General features: G+C 43.3%; 1 protein-coding gene across 1 annotated transcript in view; it reads left to right on the forward strand.

Annotated features, from left to right (window-relative positions):
- Positions 1-1,030: 1,030 nt before the first annotated feature.
- The window catches only part of mau2 (MAU2 sister chromatid cohesion factor), a 63,216-nt gene continuing 46,669 nt past the window's right edge, over positions 1,031-17,577 (forward strand). The window contains exons 1-4 of the mRNA XM_068016039.1: positions 1,031-1,363; positions 8,887-8,904; positions 13,765-13,830; positions 17,102-17,197. Of these exons, the coding sequence (XP_067872140.1) occupies positions 1,031-1,363; positions 8,887-8,904; positions 13,765-13,830; positions 17,102-17,197 (513 nt within the window). The remainder of the gene's footprint in view (positions 1,364-8,886; positions 8,905-13,764; positions 13,831-17,101; positions 17,198-17,577) is intronic.

Raw genomic sequence — 17,577 nt, forward strand, 5'->3', positions numbered from 1 at the left:
TAGGACAGCATTTATTGCCCATCCCTAATTGCCTTTGAGAAGGTGGTGGTGAGCTGCCTTCTTGAACCGCTGCAGTCCATGTGGGGTAGGTACACCCACAGTGCTGTTAGGAAGGGAGTTCCAGGATTTGGACCCAGCGACAGTGAAGGAATGGCGAGATAGTTCCAAGTCAGGATGGTGTGTGGCTTGGAGGGAAACTTGCAGGTGGTGGTGTTCCCATGTGCCTGCTGCCCTTGTCCATCTAGGTGGAAGAGGTTGGGGTTTTGGAAGATGCTGTCGAAGGAGGCTTGGTGAGTTGCTGCAGTGCATCTTGTAGATGGTACACACTACTGCCACTGTACACTGGTGGTGAAGGGAGTGAATATTTAAGGTGGTGAATGGGGTGCCGATCAAGCGGGCTGCTTTGTCCAGGATGGTGTCGAGATTCCTGAGTGTTGTTGGAGCTGCACTCCATCCAGGCAAGTGAAGAGTATTCCATCACACTCCTGACTTGTAGACAGGCTTTGGGGAGTCGGGAGGTGATTTACTCACCACAGAATTCCCATCCTCTGACCTGCTCTACTAGCCAGAGTATATATATATGATGTGAAAAATCTATGTCTGTTTTTATACGTTCCCGGCATGAGGTTGACAATAGCAAGACCAGAATTGGGGGATTTGTCTTTCACTGAACGTTTTCTCAATTGCATTGACCTGGCAGCAGCTGCTTCCCTGTGACGCAAAGGGTTTCCCCAGGCCCCGCCCATCGGCAGGCCCCGCCCACTCCGCAACCAGGCCACACCCACTCCGCAACCAGGCCCCCCAGATAGGCCCCGCCCACCCCTCAACCAGGCCCCCCTCCCCCCCAGACAGGCCCCGCCCACCCCTCAACCAGGCCCCGCCTCTAGTCAGGCCCCGCCCACCCCGCATCCAGGCCACGCCCATCCCTCAACCAGGCCCCGCCCATCCCGCATCCAGGCCCCGCCCACCCACGGACCACGCCCCCGGCTAGGCCACACCCCAGCTCGGGCCGGGCTCGCAGCCTCTCGCGATGTTTGTGGCGGATGCGGGTAAGATGGCGGCGGTTGGCGCTAGCGGCCCTCAGCAGCAGCAGCAGCCGCAGCCCCAGGCACAGCCCCAACCTCAGCCGCCCCAGCAGCCGCCTCAGTATACGGACGCCTGGTACCTGGCGCTGCTGGGCTTCGCCGAGAACTTCCGCACGGCCAGCCCGCCCAAGATCAAGCTGTGCGTGCACTGCTTGCAGGCCGTCTTCCAGTTCAAGCCGTCTCAGCGCATCGAGGCCCGCACCCACCTCCAACTGGGCAGCGTCCTCTACCACCACACCAAGAACACCGAGCAGGCCCGCTCGCATCTGGAAAAGGCGGTGAGCAGGGGTGACCGTGGCGGGTAGGGAGGCTGGGCCACACTCTGAGAGGGGGAAGAGGAGGAAGGAAAGCTTCACAGTAGGAGGCTGAGGGAGGGGGAATCAACAGTCCAAACAATCTGCCTGGAACAGTTCCCTCCTCTACCCACTGTGGGCATCCCCAGGGCAATAGCATCAAAGCAATGGGGGCGGGGGTGTCAGATTTCCCCATCGTACAAAGTTCAGAGAAGCCTCAGACAAAAGAGGGTGCCAGCATAAAAGATCATGTTCATATTACAATACAACTGTGAATAAAATGGGATAGTGGGGAAACTACAAATGCTGCACAGACACAGCAGTTTAGGCAGCATGTGCAAAGGCTTTGCCATCGAAGTATAGCAAGATCACACAAAGAGCAGTGAGACCAGTGATTAGTTTGTATTTAGCGGTATTGCTAGAGGGTGAATATTGACCAGGACACTGAAATAATTATTGCGTCAACGGAGTAAACTGAGAGTGTATGTAATTCGGATAGGAAAATAGAAAGTGTCATTGTTACCTGGAAAGAGAGACAGTAGATTAACATTCCAGTTCAGTTGGGGATCTGTTATTCCTGAAACTGTAACTTGGTTTTACCCCTTTCAGATCGTTTTTATACTGTTACATCAAGTATGTTTAATGCTGAAGAATAGATTCAAAGTGAGATCTGCAAATCAGATTACGTTATTCTGCTAATAAGGCCTGCCAAGTCATAGTCATTAGTTTAAAAATCTGATCATAATTTTTTTATGTTAAGCACAGCTCGATGTGTTTAGATGTGTTTGTGTCTCTGTTTTTGAACACATGAATGTCACTTCGAGCATTTCTGCAATGTTGGTATCTCTTTGTTATTGCCAATGTAATCAACTGCTTTTAGTCTGTGTGTGAGATCATGCAATCAAGTTAGTGAACAGAGAGTCATAGAATCTTAACAGCACAGGAGCAGTCCATTCAGCCCATCATGCCAAATTGAAATAAGCATCCAATTAGTCCCAACCCCTACTCTTTCGCCACATAACTGCGAAGGAGGGATGGAATATAAATGGAGATTACAGGAATAGATTCTGTGATGTATTTATTGCAGTAAGGCAAACAAAATAGAGCAGAACAGTGAGAGTAAGGGCGAGGAGGTAAACTGGTTAACTATTACGAAACCGAAAGGCTGGCGACACTCAACAAGTCAAACTAGTACCGTCTCCTAGGATTTTTTAAAAAATTTGTTCATGGGGTGTGAGCTTTGCTGGCAAGGCCAGCATTTATTGCCTATCCTTAATTGCCCTTGAGAAGGTGGTGGTGAGCCGCCTTCTTGAACTACCGCAGTCCTTGTGGTGAAGGTGTTCCCCGGTGCTATTAGGTAGGGAATTCCAGGATTTTGACCCAGCGACAATGAAGGATCTGCGATATATTTACAATTCAGAATGATGTGTGGGCTAGGAGGGGAACGTGGAGGTGGCGGCGGTCCAATGCGTCTGCTGCCCATGCTCTTCTAGGCCGGAGAGGTTTGGAAGGTGCTGTTGAAGGAGCCTTGGCGGGTTGCTGCAGTGCATCTTCTGGGTGGTTCACACTACAGCTGCTGTGTGCCAGTGGCAGAGGAAATTAATGTTTAAGGTGGTGGCGATGGGATGCCCCTCAAGTAGGCTTCTTTGTTCTGGATGGTGTTGAGCTTTTTGAGTATTGTTGGAGCTGCACCCATCCAGGCAAGTGGAGAGTTTATCCATCGCACTCCTGACCTGCTGAGTATCTCAAGCGTTTCTGTTTTCATTTCTGATTTCCAGAATCTGCAGTATTTTGCTTTTTGAACAAATAACTGGATCTTCATTGTTAAAACTTTACCACCCAACAGAAAATAGATTCTAAATATCACAATAAGTTGCTCTTCAACAACACAGTTTATATTATATCCTTTGCACATATTTTAAAAGTTTTCCGCTTAGTTAATTGAAAGTCCGAGTTTCTCCATTGTTTAAATCAGTGCTGGGCTCAAATTAAAGACCAATTATTAGACAAAGCTTGGTTCAAAATTTATGTAAATTAATTCAAATTTATTGTGCCTATATGCATTGTGCATTAAGCCATTCTCTTGTCTTCAGGTACTGATCAATACATGAATGGTCCTTACTGTTCTCTATACTTCCTGTTCCTCACGGTGTCCCATTCAGAGATTAAAATCATAGGTTAAAATTACCATGGTACAATTGACCACTTATTCCTTGGGCTAGTATATCACTTTGCTGTCAGTGTGAATTGGCTCAAATTAAGTCATGCATAATAGAATCCAACGTAGTATCTCTAGGTGCCAGCAGAACAAGAATGGGCATTTCAACTCCTTATTCCACGTTGATCTGATTGTACCTATTTCCTGGGAGATTAGAAAGAACTTGTGGTGACACAACGACTTGACTTGTTCTCAGGAAGCTCCAAAGTGCTGCACTGCCAATGAACTAAATCTCTCACAGGTAGATTTTAGGTGGAACGGATTGATTGCTTCATTCTGAATGAGATGTTAAATCGAGGTCCCAGTGTTTCAGATCCTAGAGCACTATTCGAAGAAGGAGTTCCCTGCCTCTTGTCCAACATACCAACCTCAATCACACCAAAAGGCAGATTAACTGGTCGATGATTCCACGACTGCCACAGAATAGCTGTCACATTTGCTGACACAGCAGTCTGCACCCTTCAAACGAATTAACGCTATGAAGTACTTTGAAACATTTCAGTGTGCGAAAGCACTTTAGAAATATTATTTTCTGGTACTTCACCAAAGCAGCATTCTCCCCCCTTTCCAAAATGCCACAAACCTTCATCACAGTCACAATTCAGAAGTTGGTAATATGAAATATCTTTTTAGCCCTTACCCAATACCAGGCACCACTAAGCCAAACTGACATTTTTAGGGTACGGCAAAAGGAGTTAAAGCCTTGGCAGGAAAATTGAGGAACAGCAGAGATAAGCAACGAGAGTGCAGACCAGGATATAAACAAATAATCGGCATTCAACAATGAATAGAAAAATAACTGAGAGCCAGTTTCTGGTTGGGGTGAGGTGGGTATGATTAGTAACTGTAAGGAAGATTGAGAAAATCGCTGCCCCATGGTAAAAGTATGAGGTATATATTTTCTTCCCCTCTGCTTTCTTATGTCCTCTCAGTACCATCCACTGTCATTAGTTGGTTGGTGCAGCCAATCCAGCTCGCTGCTCTGCAACATTTGGTGAGTGTATTTGTGAGTGGCCTGAGGAGATTCCCATTACTCCTTTCATGGGGGTAAATATGGGGTCTCCCCATACTGACCACAGTTGAGACCTGGAGCTTGCTGTGAGAATTGAGAGTTTGAACCAGCAGCACAGAGTGCTGGAGCTTCACTCTACACTGCAGTGGATGCTGTACACTGTCCCAATTTTATTTTGCTTTCCTGTCTACTATTAGAACTGCTCTTTGGTTTTGTGTTTTAATCAGTTGTCTCTGCTTTAGCATCCACTTTTCTGTGAAGTAACCATCAAAATATAGAGTCGCTGTTTTTGCTTGAAGTATCTGGCTGCTAAATTCTTTGATTTTTTTGTGACATTTATCCCTATCTGTAGTGTAAGATTGAGTTACTTGTCCGTGTTCTCTTTTATGAAGCTGTCGATGTACGTGTTAAAAAATTTGAGGTTGGTTGTGAATGATTATGGACAATTTTATCGTAAAAGCATCTATCAATAATCTGTATTGTTTCAGATGACAGTGAGGTTTGGAACCATGTTGTAGTGTGCTGTCTAGTTCCCTAGATGTTCCTTGTTCTGCAAGCAAACCGGCTCCATCATTTAGTAGTTTCTGAATTCCAAAAGGCGTCTTATGTTGTTGGTAGTTAGTATCAGGGTGGTTGTTTTGACGCTGTGGATGCAGATCCTGGCAAGCTGTCTTGCATTTGTTGCAACTGTACAAAGTTCCTTATCGGTGACCTGGCTGCCGTGGGAGTTATTTGCAGAGTCTTGTAGGATTTGTTGTATATTTTGAGATCGACAGAGTGCCTGTCTGGATTTTCTTCCCTCCTTATTCCTCCTTTCCTGAATGCAGCAAGCCGCAGTGGTATGACAACAGTAGCCTTCCAATACCAAATAGACAATCATCATGTGTGAGCTGGGACAGTGAGTGATGCTGGACTATTTGACAAGATTGGGGTCAGAATAGGGGAGTGGGTCACTAATAATAACTGCTTCGCTGAAATACATGAATAGATATTTCCGCCAGAAAGTGATCTGGAATGGGGAACTTTGATCTATTTCCCTCATCTTAGTCTGGGCACAGTGAGACTGGTTGTGGTACTTCACTGGTGTCTTACTTGAGAGTGCTATCTCAACAGAGATCAGGGACTGAACCAGGTCAGTCTGACTCAGTATTGCACCCCACAATACATTTATTCGTTGAGCTGTTGGACTGGGATTTGTAATTTAATCTCTTTGTGTTTCAATGATGAGCCTCTGTTTCAGTGTGACCAGAGCCCCTTTCACAGTCTTGTCAGAAGTTTGTAATTTGAGTTTAGTTTCTGTTGTTGGTATGTGAATCTCTGCTGCTTTCGGTTTGTAGCTTACGATTTCAGTGTTTGGTGGATGTAAAATGTATAATACACAATATTACACTAGTTTTGTTGGTTGCTGATGCATGTTGCAATGATGCTGGTTAAGTTAAATGCTGCAGCACTTTGAGACTGGTGCAGGATGGGTCTGCTATCACTGTACACCATGCATGTGTGTGCATCACGCACCTTCAGAATTGAGAAATAATGGGTTACGATATGGCACACCTCAATTAAGTATTCATTTTGAATCCCCATGTCCATATCATACATACATGGAAGAATATCACAGAGATACAATTCAGACACTGGGGTGTTAAATATAATTTTTCAAGCTTTTGTTTAAGCTATGTCTTGTGTACAGGAATGATAGATACCAAATTATTTCGCGTTTTCAAAGTTTTTTAGGCTAAGTTTGCAATAGCTTTAACAGGTGCAGCATCCTGTGGTGCCATAATTGCTTCTTTGACAGATAGCTACCACATGTTGCCTGCTCCTTAGCTGTTTTTAGACTTGCTATGATCATCCTGTTCATGATCCACTTAGAGAGGCAACCTTCCAGGCAAAATATAACCTAGTTTGCAGACTGCACCTTTGTTTCTAGACCACTTTTTAAAATAATTCATTTGCTCTCTGGGTGTGGGTGATACTGGAAAGGCTCCATTTTTATTGCCCATTCCTGGTTGCCCTGAGAAGATGGTGGTGGGTTTTCTCCTTGAGCTGCTGTAGTCCTTGTGCTGATGGTGCTCCCACAAATGGTTAGAAGATTCCAACATTTTGACCCAGCGACAAAGAAGGAATGGGATTTTAGTCAAGATTCCTTCTTCATGCAACACAGTTAATCTCATTGCTGTTGCTGCAATCTCGCTGTGTGTGAAATTGCTGTTAGTTTGCCTACGTAACAACAGTCATTGCAGTTATGTGATGAAATGGTGCAGGTGGAGAGAGAAGCCAGCAGTTTCTTTCAGTAATAATACCACAGGGTGACATTGGGGTGAGTGAGCTGCTTAGACCTTAATCTAGCTAACTAATGAATTGGGTAACCAACTTGCCAGCCATTAAAAATATCTAAAAATAAAAAACAAAAAAGTTGTAAATGTTCATTAGGTCCTTCAGTTTCAGTTGGACATTTGCTCCGTAAACCTTAGTCTGCCTTTTAATTTTTAAAATTTTATGGACCTCCTGATGTTTTCAGCAAATCCTGTTTTTGTTTTTGAATGAGAAGATATATTTCCTAGATTTCAGCATATCAGAAATAGTTTTCAAGGGTTTTAATCCTGGATAAATGCACAGCAGTGAGCTTGTTACTGCCGTTAGGTTATGGCTGTTCCATGGCCTCGCCCCTCTCTATCTCTGTAATTGCATGCAGCCTTACAACCTTTTGAGATCTCTGCATTTCTCCAATTCTAGTCTCTTGCACATCCTCGGTTTTAATCACTCCACCATTGGTGGCCATGTCTTCAGCTGCCCAAGCCCTAAGTTCTGAAATTCCCTCCCTTAAACTCTCCACCTCTCAAGCTCTCTCTCTTACTTTAAGACACTCCTTATAACCTGTCTCTTTGACCAAGCTTTTGATCACCTATTGTAATATCTCCTAATGTGGTTCAGTGTCAAATTTTGTTTAATGCTCCTATGAAGCACCTTGGAAGGTTTTACTACATTAAAATACTATATAAATGGAAGTTGCTATTTATTCTGTGTCAATGCCTGTATTCCTGATATGGCATTAGACCAAAAATTCTGAAGGAGTCATGGGCATAGTGAAATTATACATTTACTGCAGGTTTACTCAAACCGTTTGTTTTCCTGTAAGTCATTGCTTTGTTCATGTTTGTGCATTGTGGCAGATCTTCAGTAAGGTTAAAACTGTGCTTTAACTGTAGGATGTAAATCCTAATTGAGCACATTTTACTCTGGATTCTCCATCTCTCTCTCTCTCCTTACTGCTCAGGATAGTTTGTGACTTCAAATGACTTTTCACTGTATTGAACACAAAGTTGCTTAGATCTCATAGAAACTTGACGAACAGTAGGAGGCTATTCAGCCTGTTGTGTCTGTGCTGTCTCTTTGAAAGAGCAGTTGTTCTTTAGCCTCACCCACACCTCCCCGCCCCCCCCCCCCCCCAACTTTTCTGTTCGTAGCTTGTAAGTTCCTCGTCCTCAAGTGCCTGTAGAATCAGCTTCCATCACCTTTTCGGGTAGAACATTCTGGATCTTGGCAACTCTTGAATGAAAACATTTCTCCTTTACTCCCCCCAGATATTTTGCCAGTGATTTTAAATCTATGACGTCTGGCTATTGACCAGTTCAATAGAGGAAATAGTTTTCTCTTATCTACTCTATCAAAACTTACCATCATGAAAACCTCTGTTAGGTCATGTTTTAACCTTCTATGTTCCAATGAGAATAGTCCTAACTTTTTCAAACTTTGCTTGTAAATTAAGTCCCTCATCCCTGGTAACATCCTGACAAATCTCTTTTATGCCCTTTCGAAGGCCTTTATATCTCCCCTGAAGTGTAAAGTGGGGTGCCCAGAATCTCTGTACCTTATGAATCAAGTTGTGAAACAGTGGTGGTAATTGTCTTGGTATGTGTTATCCTTTTAAAAACCTAGGTGACGTTCCAGGTGCAGGACACCAACAAGGTTATGTAGAAAAGTGCAAGGCTTAAAAAGAGTCTGAAGTCCAAGTGACAGGTCCCAAGAACTGAGGTTGAAAAGAGGAGATAAATCAGGAAGTAATGATTAGGCAGCAACAAGGTTAGGTTTTTAAATTAATGAAAATTTTGGAAGATGAAGTTTAATTCATGAGAAAGAGAGTGGTTTAAAGTACTGTTGCTGAATAGAATCAATTGTGGAGTGAGTTTGGTGTTAAGGCCTGTTTGTTAGAAAATGAATTTAACTGAATGCAGCATAACCAATGTGACTAATTGATTTTTTCCCCTCCTCTTTCAGTGGTTAATATCCCAACAAGTATCCTTTACACAAAGTACATGTGAGCAGCTACTAGCCAATTGCAATGGCTTGTGTGAAGCTGAAAATTCTTTCATTGTGTTGCTGTTGTTTTGATAACCTGCAGTTGATTAGCAAATTATTTTCTGGTAATCTTGAAGTGATTATATCTAGGGCAAGTATTTTGACATGGTGTGATGTCTTGTCTATTTGCTGCTCGGGATTCACAAAAGAAGTTTGGAGATAGTAAGAGCATTGGTTTTTAAGTGGATTTATCCTAACTATGTGGATTGAAAATGACACTGTAAACTACTAAAATAGAGCATCTGAATCAATGTGCAGGGTGAAAAATAGTCATGAACAAATCTTGTGTGATTTGTCTGTGACCTTTCATCTGAAATGTTAACTCTTCTTTTCTCTCTCCACATATGCTGCTGGACCTGCTGAGTATTTCCAGCACTTTCTGTTTTTATTTCAGATTTCCAGCGTCTGCAGTACTTTTCTTTTATTATTCATAGTCATACTCTGTGTGCGATCCTAACCAGAGCATTTCCAGCATTGGCTTCCCTTCTTGTCCCTGCATTGTTGCCTCTGAAGTCAACCAAAGATTTATCTCTGCCCCATTCTTCTTCCTCAGTCACATGCTGACTCTTGGTGATATTGGCAACAGACATGAGCAGCATTTTCTTCCAGCTGAAACACTGGGACCAAAGCCATTGTCTTGCTCCCCGCTCCAAACACAGTATCCCTTAGACCGATTCCATCCCCTACCTTGATCACTTTCTCAAGCTGAAAGAGACCATTTTCAACCTCTGCAACCTATTCAATTCTGCGCTCACCTATCATACTCACACGCCTTCCTTGCTAACCTACTTTGGCACTCAGTCCCCAAACTAGAAAGGAGGCATTGCTGGGTCTGGTGTTGGGAAATGAGGTGGGTCAAGTGGACTAAGTGTTTGTGGGAGAGAGCTTGGGTAAGAGTGATCATTGTATCCTAAGGTTTAGACTCGTAATGCAGAAAAGCAAGGAATGATATAAGGTAGAACGGTTAGATTGGAAAAGGACTAATTTCAGTGGGACGAGACAGGATCTAGCCAGGATAAAATGGAACCAATGACTGACAGGCAAAACTGTAATGGAACAATGGGTTATCTTTAAGGAAGAGATGTTTCAGGTACAGGCTGAATATGTTCCAACAAGGGCGGACGGTAGGGGAACCGAAACAGAACTCCTTGGATGGTGAGGGAGATAGAGATTATGATGAAACAAAAAAAAGAGTGTATGATGCATGTCAAATGAATTCTTCAGGTGAGGACTAGGCCAAATACAATAAGTTGAAAGGGGAGGTGAAGAGGAAAATAAGACTAGCAAAGAGAGAATATGAGAATAGAATGGCAGTCAACATAAAAGGGAACCCAAAAATCTTCTACCAGCATGTAAATAGTAAGCGGGTAGTGAGAGGTGGGCTGGGGTCTAATTAGGTACAGAGGATAATATATGCTTAGAAGAATAAGGAAAGGCTAGAATACGTAATGAGTACTTTGTATCGGTGTTTACTAAGGAAGAGGAATCTGACAAAATATCTGTAAAAGTGGAGAGAGTAGAGCAATGGTTAGGGTAAACATTGAAAGTGAGGTACTGGAAAGGCTGGCTATACTTAGAGTAAATAAGTCACCTGGTCCAGGTGGCTTGCATCCCAGGTTGCTAAAAGAAGTGGAGGTGGAGATAGCTTGCCATAATCTTCCAAACTTCCCTTGATACGGGGGAGATGCCAGAGGATTGGAGAGTGACGAATGTGACACCCTTATTCAAGGAAGGGTGTAAGGACAGACTACAACTACAGGCCAGTTAGTTTAACATCAGTGATGGGTAAGGTTTTAGAAACAATAATCAGGGAAAAAATCAACAGGCACTTGGAGAGGTTTGAGTTAATTAAGGATAGCCAGCACAAATTTGTAAATGGCGAATCATGCTTGACTAATTGAATTTTTTGATGTAACATAGAAGGTTCATGAAGGGAATGCAGTGGATGTTGTCGATATGGATTTTAAGAAAGCGGTTGATAAAGTACCACTTAAAAGGCTGGTTAATAAAATTGAGGCTCAGGGGTTAGGAAGGTTAGAGGCCTGCTACCCGACCCGGACCCGACGACATGTCAGATTTGGGTCGGGTCAGGCCCATCATCACTGTCCGGCTTTCGGGCTCTGGTCAGGTCGGGCCAAGTCCAGGTCGGGTCGGCCTGGACACACACGGTAAGTGCTCTGCTGGTACGTATTGAAATAAAAAACTTACCTGAGCTGGGAGTCTGGGACCAAACTGAGTCTGCGCAGTGACCTAGTGACATCACTAAGATGTCATCGCGCATGTGCTGCAGCCTCGTGGAAGTTCCCAGTCCAAAGGTAAGTAAAGGGATGGTCGGGGCGGGTTTGGGTCGGGCTTGGGGCAAAGTTGGATGGATTCATGCTGGTTCGGGCTCGGGTCAGGTTCTTTTTTCCCGACCTGAGCAGGCCTCTAAGGAGGGTCTGTGTCAACTTGGATAAGAAAATTAGTTTAAGGACAGAAAACAGGGAGTCATGGTAAATGAAATAAAAACAGATGCTGGAAATACTCAGCAGGTCAGGGAGCTTCTGTGGAGAGAGAAGCAGAGTTAACTTTTCATTAGAACTGGCAAAGGATAGAAAAGAATTGGGTTTTAAGCAAGTGAACGGGTTGGGGGGGTGGTGGTTGGTGGGGAAGAGAACAAAAGGGAAGGTGTGTGATAGGGCAGGAGATATGAAATAACAAAGCTGTCATGGGACAAAGGCAAAGAGTGTGTTAATGCTTGTGGTGAAAGATAAAACATTAGTCCCGAGAGAGTGTTAATGCTCAAGTAATGAGCAGCTCTGTCCACATGAAAAAACAGACACACAGTTAAAAAATAAAATAATAAAAAAAAAAGAGAAAAGGCCAGTCATCTGCATCTCTTCTGATGATGCAACCTTTCACAACAGCGCTTCTGACATGTCTTCCTTTTTTCTCAACCGAAGATTCCCCCCACTGTGGTAGACAGGGCCCTCAACCATGTCCAACCTATTTCCCACACTTCTGCCCTCACCCCCTCCCCTGCGACAGGGCTCCCCTTGTCCTCACTTTCCACCCCACCAGCCTCCACATCCAAAGGATCATTCTCTGCCATTTCCAGTGTGATGCCACCACCAAACACAGCATTCCCTCCCCGTCAGCATTCCGAAGGGATCGTTCCCTCCACGACACCCTGGTCCACTCCTCCATCACCCCTGACATCCTATCCCCTTCCCACGGCACCATCCCATGCAATCGCAGGAGGTGTAATACCTGCCCTTTTACCTCCTCTCTTCTCACCATCCAAGGCCCCCAAAGACTCCTTCCAGGTGAAGCAGCGATTTACTTGTACTTCCTTCAATTTAGTATACTGTATTCGCTGCTCACAATGCAGGGAGACCAAATGCAGATTGGGTGACTGTTTTGCGGAATACCTCTGCTCAGTCCAAAAGCATGACCCCGAGCTTCCGGTTGCTTGCTATTTCATCCAGTTCTGGTCACTACACTTTAAGAAAGATGTGAAGGTCCTTGAGAGGGTGCAGAAGAGATTTAGCAGAATGGTTCCAGGGATGGAGGATTTGAGTTACAATGTGAGGTTGGAAAAGCTGGGGTTGTTCTCCCTAGAGCAAAGGCGATTGAAGGGAGATTTGATAGAGGTGTACAAGATTTTGACAGGCTTAGATAAATTAGACAAGAACAAACTGTTCCCATTAACTCATGGTACAAGGACTAGGGGATACATTTAAGGTTCTGGGCAAGAATTCTCAGTGGGAATGTGAGGGAGGACATTTTTACACAGTGAATGGTAATGACCTGGCATTCGCTGCCCACGAGGGTGGTGGAAGCAGAGACCATCAATAATTTCAAAAGGAAATTGGGTGGCCACTTGAAAAAAATAAACTTGCAGGGCTAAAGAGATTGAGCAGGGGAGTGGGACTGACTGGATTGCTCCACGGAGAGCTGGCATGGACGCAATGGGCCGAATGGCCGTCTCCTGTGTCGTAAATGGCTCTATGACCAATTTAAAACACTTAACCTTGGAGATAAATCCCTTTATGGCCTCATCCCTCCCAATCTCTGTAACCTTCTCCAACCCTACAACAACCCCGTCTACCCCCTCCCCTACAATTCTCCATTCCTGTGACACTGTCTTCCCCTACTCTTCGATCAGTTGCCCTGTCTTCAGCCACCTAGGCCTCATAGTCTGCAATTCCCTTTCGATATGGCTTTTTCTCTACACCTCCCCATCTTCCTTTAAAACGTTCCTTAAAACAAATCTCTAGCCAATTTCTTGGTCACCTGTCCTTTGGCTTGACATTTTACTGAACTGCAAGCCTGAACTCCCATCCTGCTGGAGCTACGAACCTGAGCACCCAGCCCGCTGGAGCTGTGAGTCTGAGCGCCAATTCCTCTGGAACAGCCTAACAGAACACACATCTACCACCGAGACATTATGCAGCATCTGAAATCTATTAGTTTCAAGCAGCGATCACCAGAGGCATAAGAGGCGGAAGAGATGGAAGAATTGAGCCTGACAAGTGCAAGTAAACTGAATTACTTCTCAGCAATGGTCGCTAACCTAGTGCACTGTTGGAATTTCTTACTCAGTTGCTCCTAACAGTTCCTTCTGCCGAATTGTTCAAATGCCAATTGTGCCCTTTTTTGAAAATTGTGCAATTGTTAACTGCATTGATTCTTCACCTTTCTGCCCTCTGAGTTAATTATACTACCATTTGGAAATAGGGACAGGAAGAGAGGGATTAAAACAACTATATGTTCCAACTGATTACAAGTGGTGTGTCCTTAACCTGAGTGCATTAGATTCCACAGTTTGAAGATATCAAATTTGAAGCAGCCAGTCTTCTGTCAGAGTTATATTGTCACCAGGTAAGCTTTTTGCTTTTTTAAGAGTTTATAAAATCAACTTGCTTTTAACTTCCTATAATCTGGTATAAAGGGATTATGGACATTTCTCAGCATCTCATACACAAGGTGATTGATCAGGACTGGGATTCTGGCCAAATGCACAATCGGAATTAAATAAAAATAGAGTTTACAGCTTGTGATTGTGCTGACCGGGCAGAGTCCAGTGGGTGGAGTTGGAAAATGGGTGTTTTCTGCGTTTTCTTACCAATGATAGTAACATTTGTACAGCTATTTTTGAAAATATCTTCTTTTGAACTTCAGTGCATTCACTGGCATTAAAGCAACCAAAACTTTTGTTTTTTAAAAAAAAACACTTTAATGTTGGCCTTTAACTTAAAAAAAAACGATGCCATACTGGATTTCAAGACTCTATTGAGTGTGGATGTGTGCCAGAGAATCGGGCAGTGGACAGTGGCCAATGTATTATCCATTTTCAGTAGGGATGATAGAGCTAACCCAGGAATTACAGGACAGTTAGCTTAACATCTATGGTAGGGAAAATCTTGGCATCATCAAGGATGAAATCATCGCATATGCAGATGGAAAGAAAATAGATGGAAGTAGCCAGCACGGAATTCAAAAGGGAAAATCGGCTTGACAAACTTCCTAGGATTTGGTGAAGCAGTAACAGACTTAGTAGATGGAGAAGGGAAATGCTGTGGGTGTGGTGTACATGGATCTTAGGAAATCTATTGACAAAACACAACATGGGAGATTACTGGAGAAGATTTGGAGGGATATAGAATTAGGGGGAATGCTAACCTGGATTGAAATTTGGTTGGAAGAAAGCAAATATAGTAAGAGTTGAGGGCATTTTTTTTTTTCCCAGAGTGGTTGAATGTGGGTCGTGGTGTCCAGAGTTCAGTTCTGAGAGCCATTTCTGTTGTTTGGTTTATAGGCCTGTAGGGCATAGTGTTGAAATTTGCAGATGGTAACAAAGTAGGAGGTATCGTTATTGCTTTAGAAGACCAAAAAAGCCACAAAGGAATAGTGTTAAAATGAAATAGATTAAAAGGTAAGTGTGCAAAGATACACTTTGGGTTAAAAATGACAGCAATAATTATACCTGTAAAGGAAGTATTCTTGGTGTTGTGGAAGAATGGAGGGATTTGAGGGGATTGGTTCATAGGACATTAAAGGCAGATATTCTGGTTGATAGGACTGTTTTATAAACTAAAGCTAATAAATAGGTCTTATTGCAAGCGGAGGTATAGAATTTAAAAACTAAGAGGTAACTGATCCTATATAAAACCTTAAGAAAACCTCAGTTAGAGTACTCTGTAGTATTGAGCTCCACGCTACAGGAAATATTTTATGACTTTAGAGAGGGTACAACACAAACTTACCAGGATGCTGCCTGGTATGAGGAAATACAAATATGAAGAAAGACTTGAAAATTGTGTCTTTCTTTACAAGAATGGCACAATCTCCAGGACAATGTGCTAGAAGTGTTCAAAATTATGAAATGATGGGACAGTGTATAAAGCAGAATAGACTGTTCCCAGTAGTGGAATTATTTGGAATTAGGGGCCATAGATGCAAGAATAAATGTAATTTAAAACAGAGGGTAGTGAGACTATTGAATTCACCTCCAGGATCATTGGTTGAGGCAGAAACTGTTAACTATTCAGGATTAGATGGGATAGGTGAATAAAAGAAAAGGCGATGAAGGGATAAGGGGAGAAGATGAGTAAATGCAATTTAAGGCTATTTCATGTGCAGCGTAAACACAGATGCGGGTGATTGGGCCTAATGGCTTGTTTCCCTGTTGTGACTTCTTTGGGAGCAGCAACTGATCAAGAGTGTGCTGTACTCGTCCAATGCTGTGATATTTAATCGGCAATTTTTCCACCTGATTTCAATCCAGGCACTTGATGTCAATTTAAAATCTGCCCATCTGCATTGTAACATCTCTAAAGCCACAATTTCTTTCCTATAGCATAGAACCCAATACGACACACAGTACTTAAATCTTATTAAGGCTTTATATAGAATCAGTTACCTCTTGGCTCTTCCTGGTTCTCCCCTACAGGGCTGTCGCTGATTATAAATATCCTCTCTATCTGCTGGGCTGTCTCTGATTTTAAAATGGTTGTGAGAGCTGGGACTGGTCAAGAGCCAGGAAGGAGAGTTATTATTTAAATGCTATGGTACTGGCAGAGTGAAGCATTTTCCTACCAGCTAATTCTGGGTTCCTCCAGTGCTTCCCAAACTGGTGGTTAGTGGATTTAAATCCCAGGACAGTCATTTTCTATACACTAGGCTTATTTTTTTTTCAATTCTTTGGGCCAAAAGAGGTGCCTCACAGCTTCTAGAGAGCAAATAAGTTGAAAGAAAGCTGAAGGATGGCAACATAGCCTGTTGCTCTTACACTGAGGTATTTAAATGGAAACACTTCCCTCCTGCCTCTTTCCAGTTTAGTCTCCTGCAATGGATTTAAATTCATGAGACAGCGCAGCAAGCTAGATACAGGAAGGGAGCTTTAAAATCAGCAAGGGGAGCCAGGACTGATGTCGGGAGTGGAGCATTAATGCTTTAGAGCAGAGCAATAGCTAATATGAATGAAATGAGGGAAAAACAATATTCCTTGGCACCGTCTGACAGGATTTGGTTGAAGGCTTCAATATGTTGATCCTCACCTTGTACAATTTTTTTGGGGGTAGAATTTGGTTTGAGGCACAGGGCAATCTTATGCAACGGCTGCCTTATACATGTGAATATATCTAGTAGGTGAAGGGCCAAAGCCAATAGTGCAGGACATTGACAGGGCTGAACAGAAGACGAGGTAAAGCAAGATATAGTTGTCAAGGTTCTAGAACTTTGAAGGCTACAGCTGGAAGGGGCAGTAGTTTCACTGGTCGGAGGACCTGGGAAAGAACAAGGTAGAGTGGGAAACATTGCACTGAGTATAGGTTTTAATGTGGAAAGGACAGTAGATGATGTATTTGGAATTTAGGAAAAATGGTTCTGGCCATAGAGCTATTAATAAAATAGGGAATGGTTGTAACTGAGAAAGGTCAGCAGCAACAGTTAAGATTACGATAGAAACGTCTGAAACTGGAGCAAAGAAAATCCGTACTTCCAAGCTTACTGCTTCACTCAGAAGTTTTGTTATAGTCATGTATTGTAATTAGTGCATCTATTTCACATCTGGTGGTGTACCTGCACCTGCAAGTTATACTCGGCCTTGTTTCACGTTAGTTTGAAATAATGATGCTTTGTTGCTTTTTAGAATCTGGTTGATTCAGCAAAACCACTTTTACGGAAAGCGATACAGATCTCTCAGCAGACTCCTTACTGGCATTGTCGACTGCTCTTTCAGCTTGCAGTATGTACCTTTTTGTTTTCTTATGGCTAATGGGGGTTTCTTGGCACAGAGTGAAAGAAAACTTTTAGCTTTAACAGCATAAGAAATGTTGAATCACAAGCTGTCCAACTCAGATTACCTCTGGGCAGCCTGTTGATGTTCTGAGTGCAGGGTAATGGGTTTGCACCTGCAGTTACCCGCCCCACAGCTTCTGATTTCATGAACTTTACTTATATATTTTTTGCTCTCCATTTTCTCCTCCCCCCTCTTCAAGGAGCCAGCTCTCGCAGGGTACTGTTCAACCCTCAACCTGTGTCAACCCTCGTTTTCCATTGTATCCTTAATATTAAGAGCGGCTACACTTTGCACCCCAACTGTGAATGTAAAAGTCAAAGCTTGGA

The sequence above is a fragment of the Heterodontus francisci genome, chromosome 36 (genome assembly GCF_036365525.1).
Source record: "Heterodontus francisci isolate sHetFra1 chromosome 36, sHetFra1.hap1, whole genome shotgun sequence".
In the NCBI taxonomy this organism is placed as follows: Eukaryota; Metazoa; Chordata; class Chondrichthyes; order Heterodontiformes; family Heterodontidae; genus Heterodontus; species Heterodontus francisci.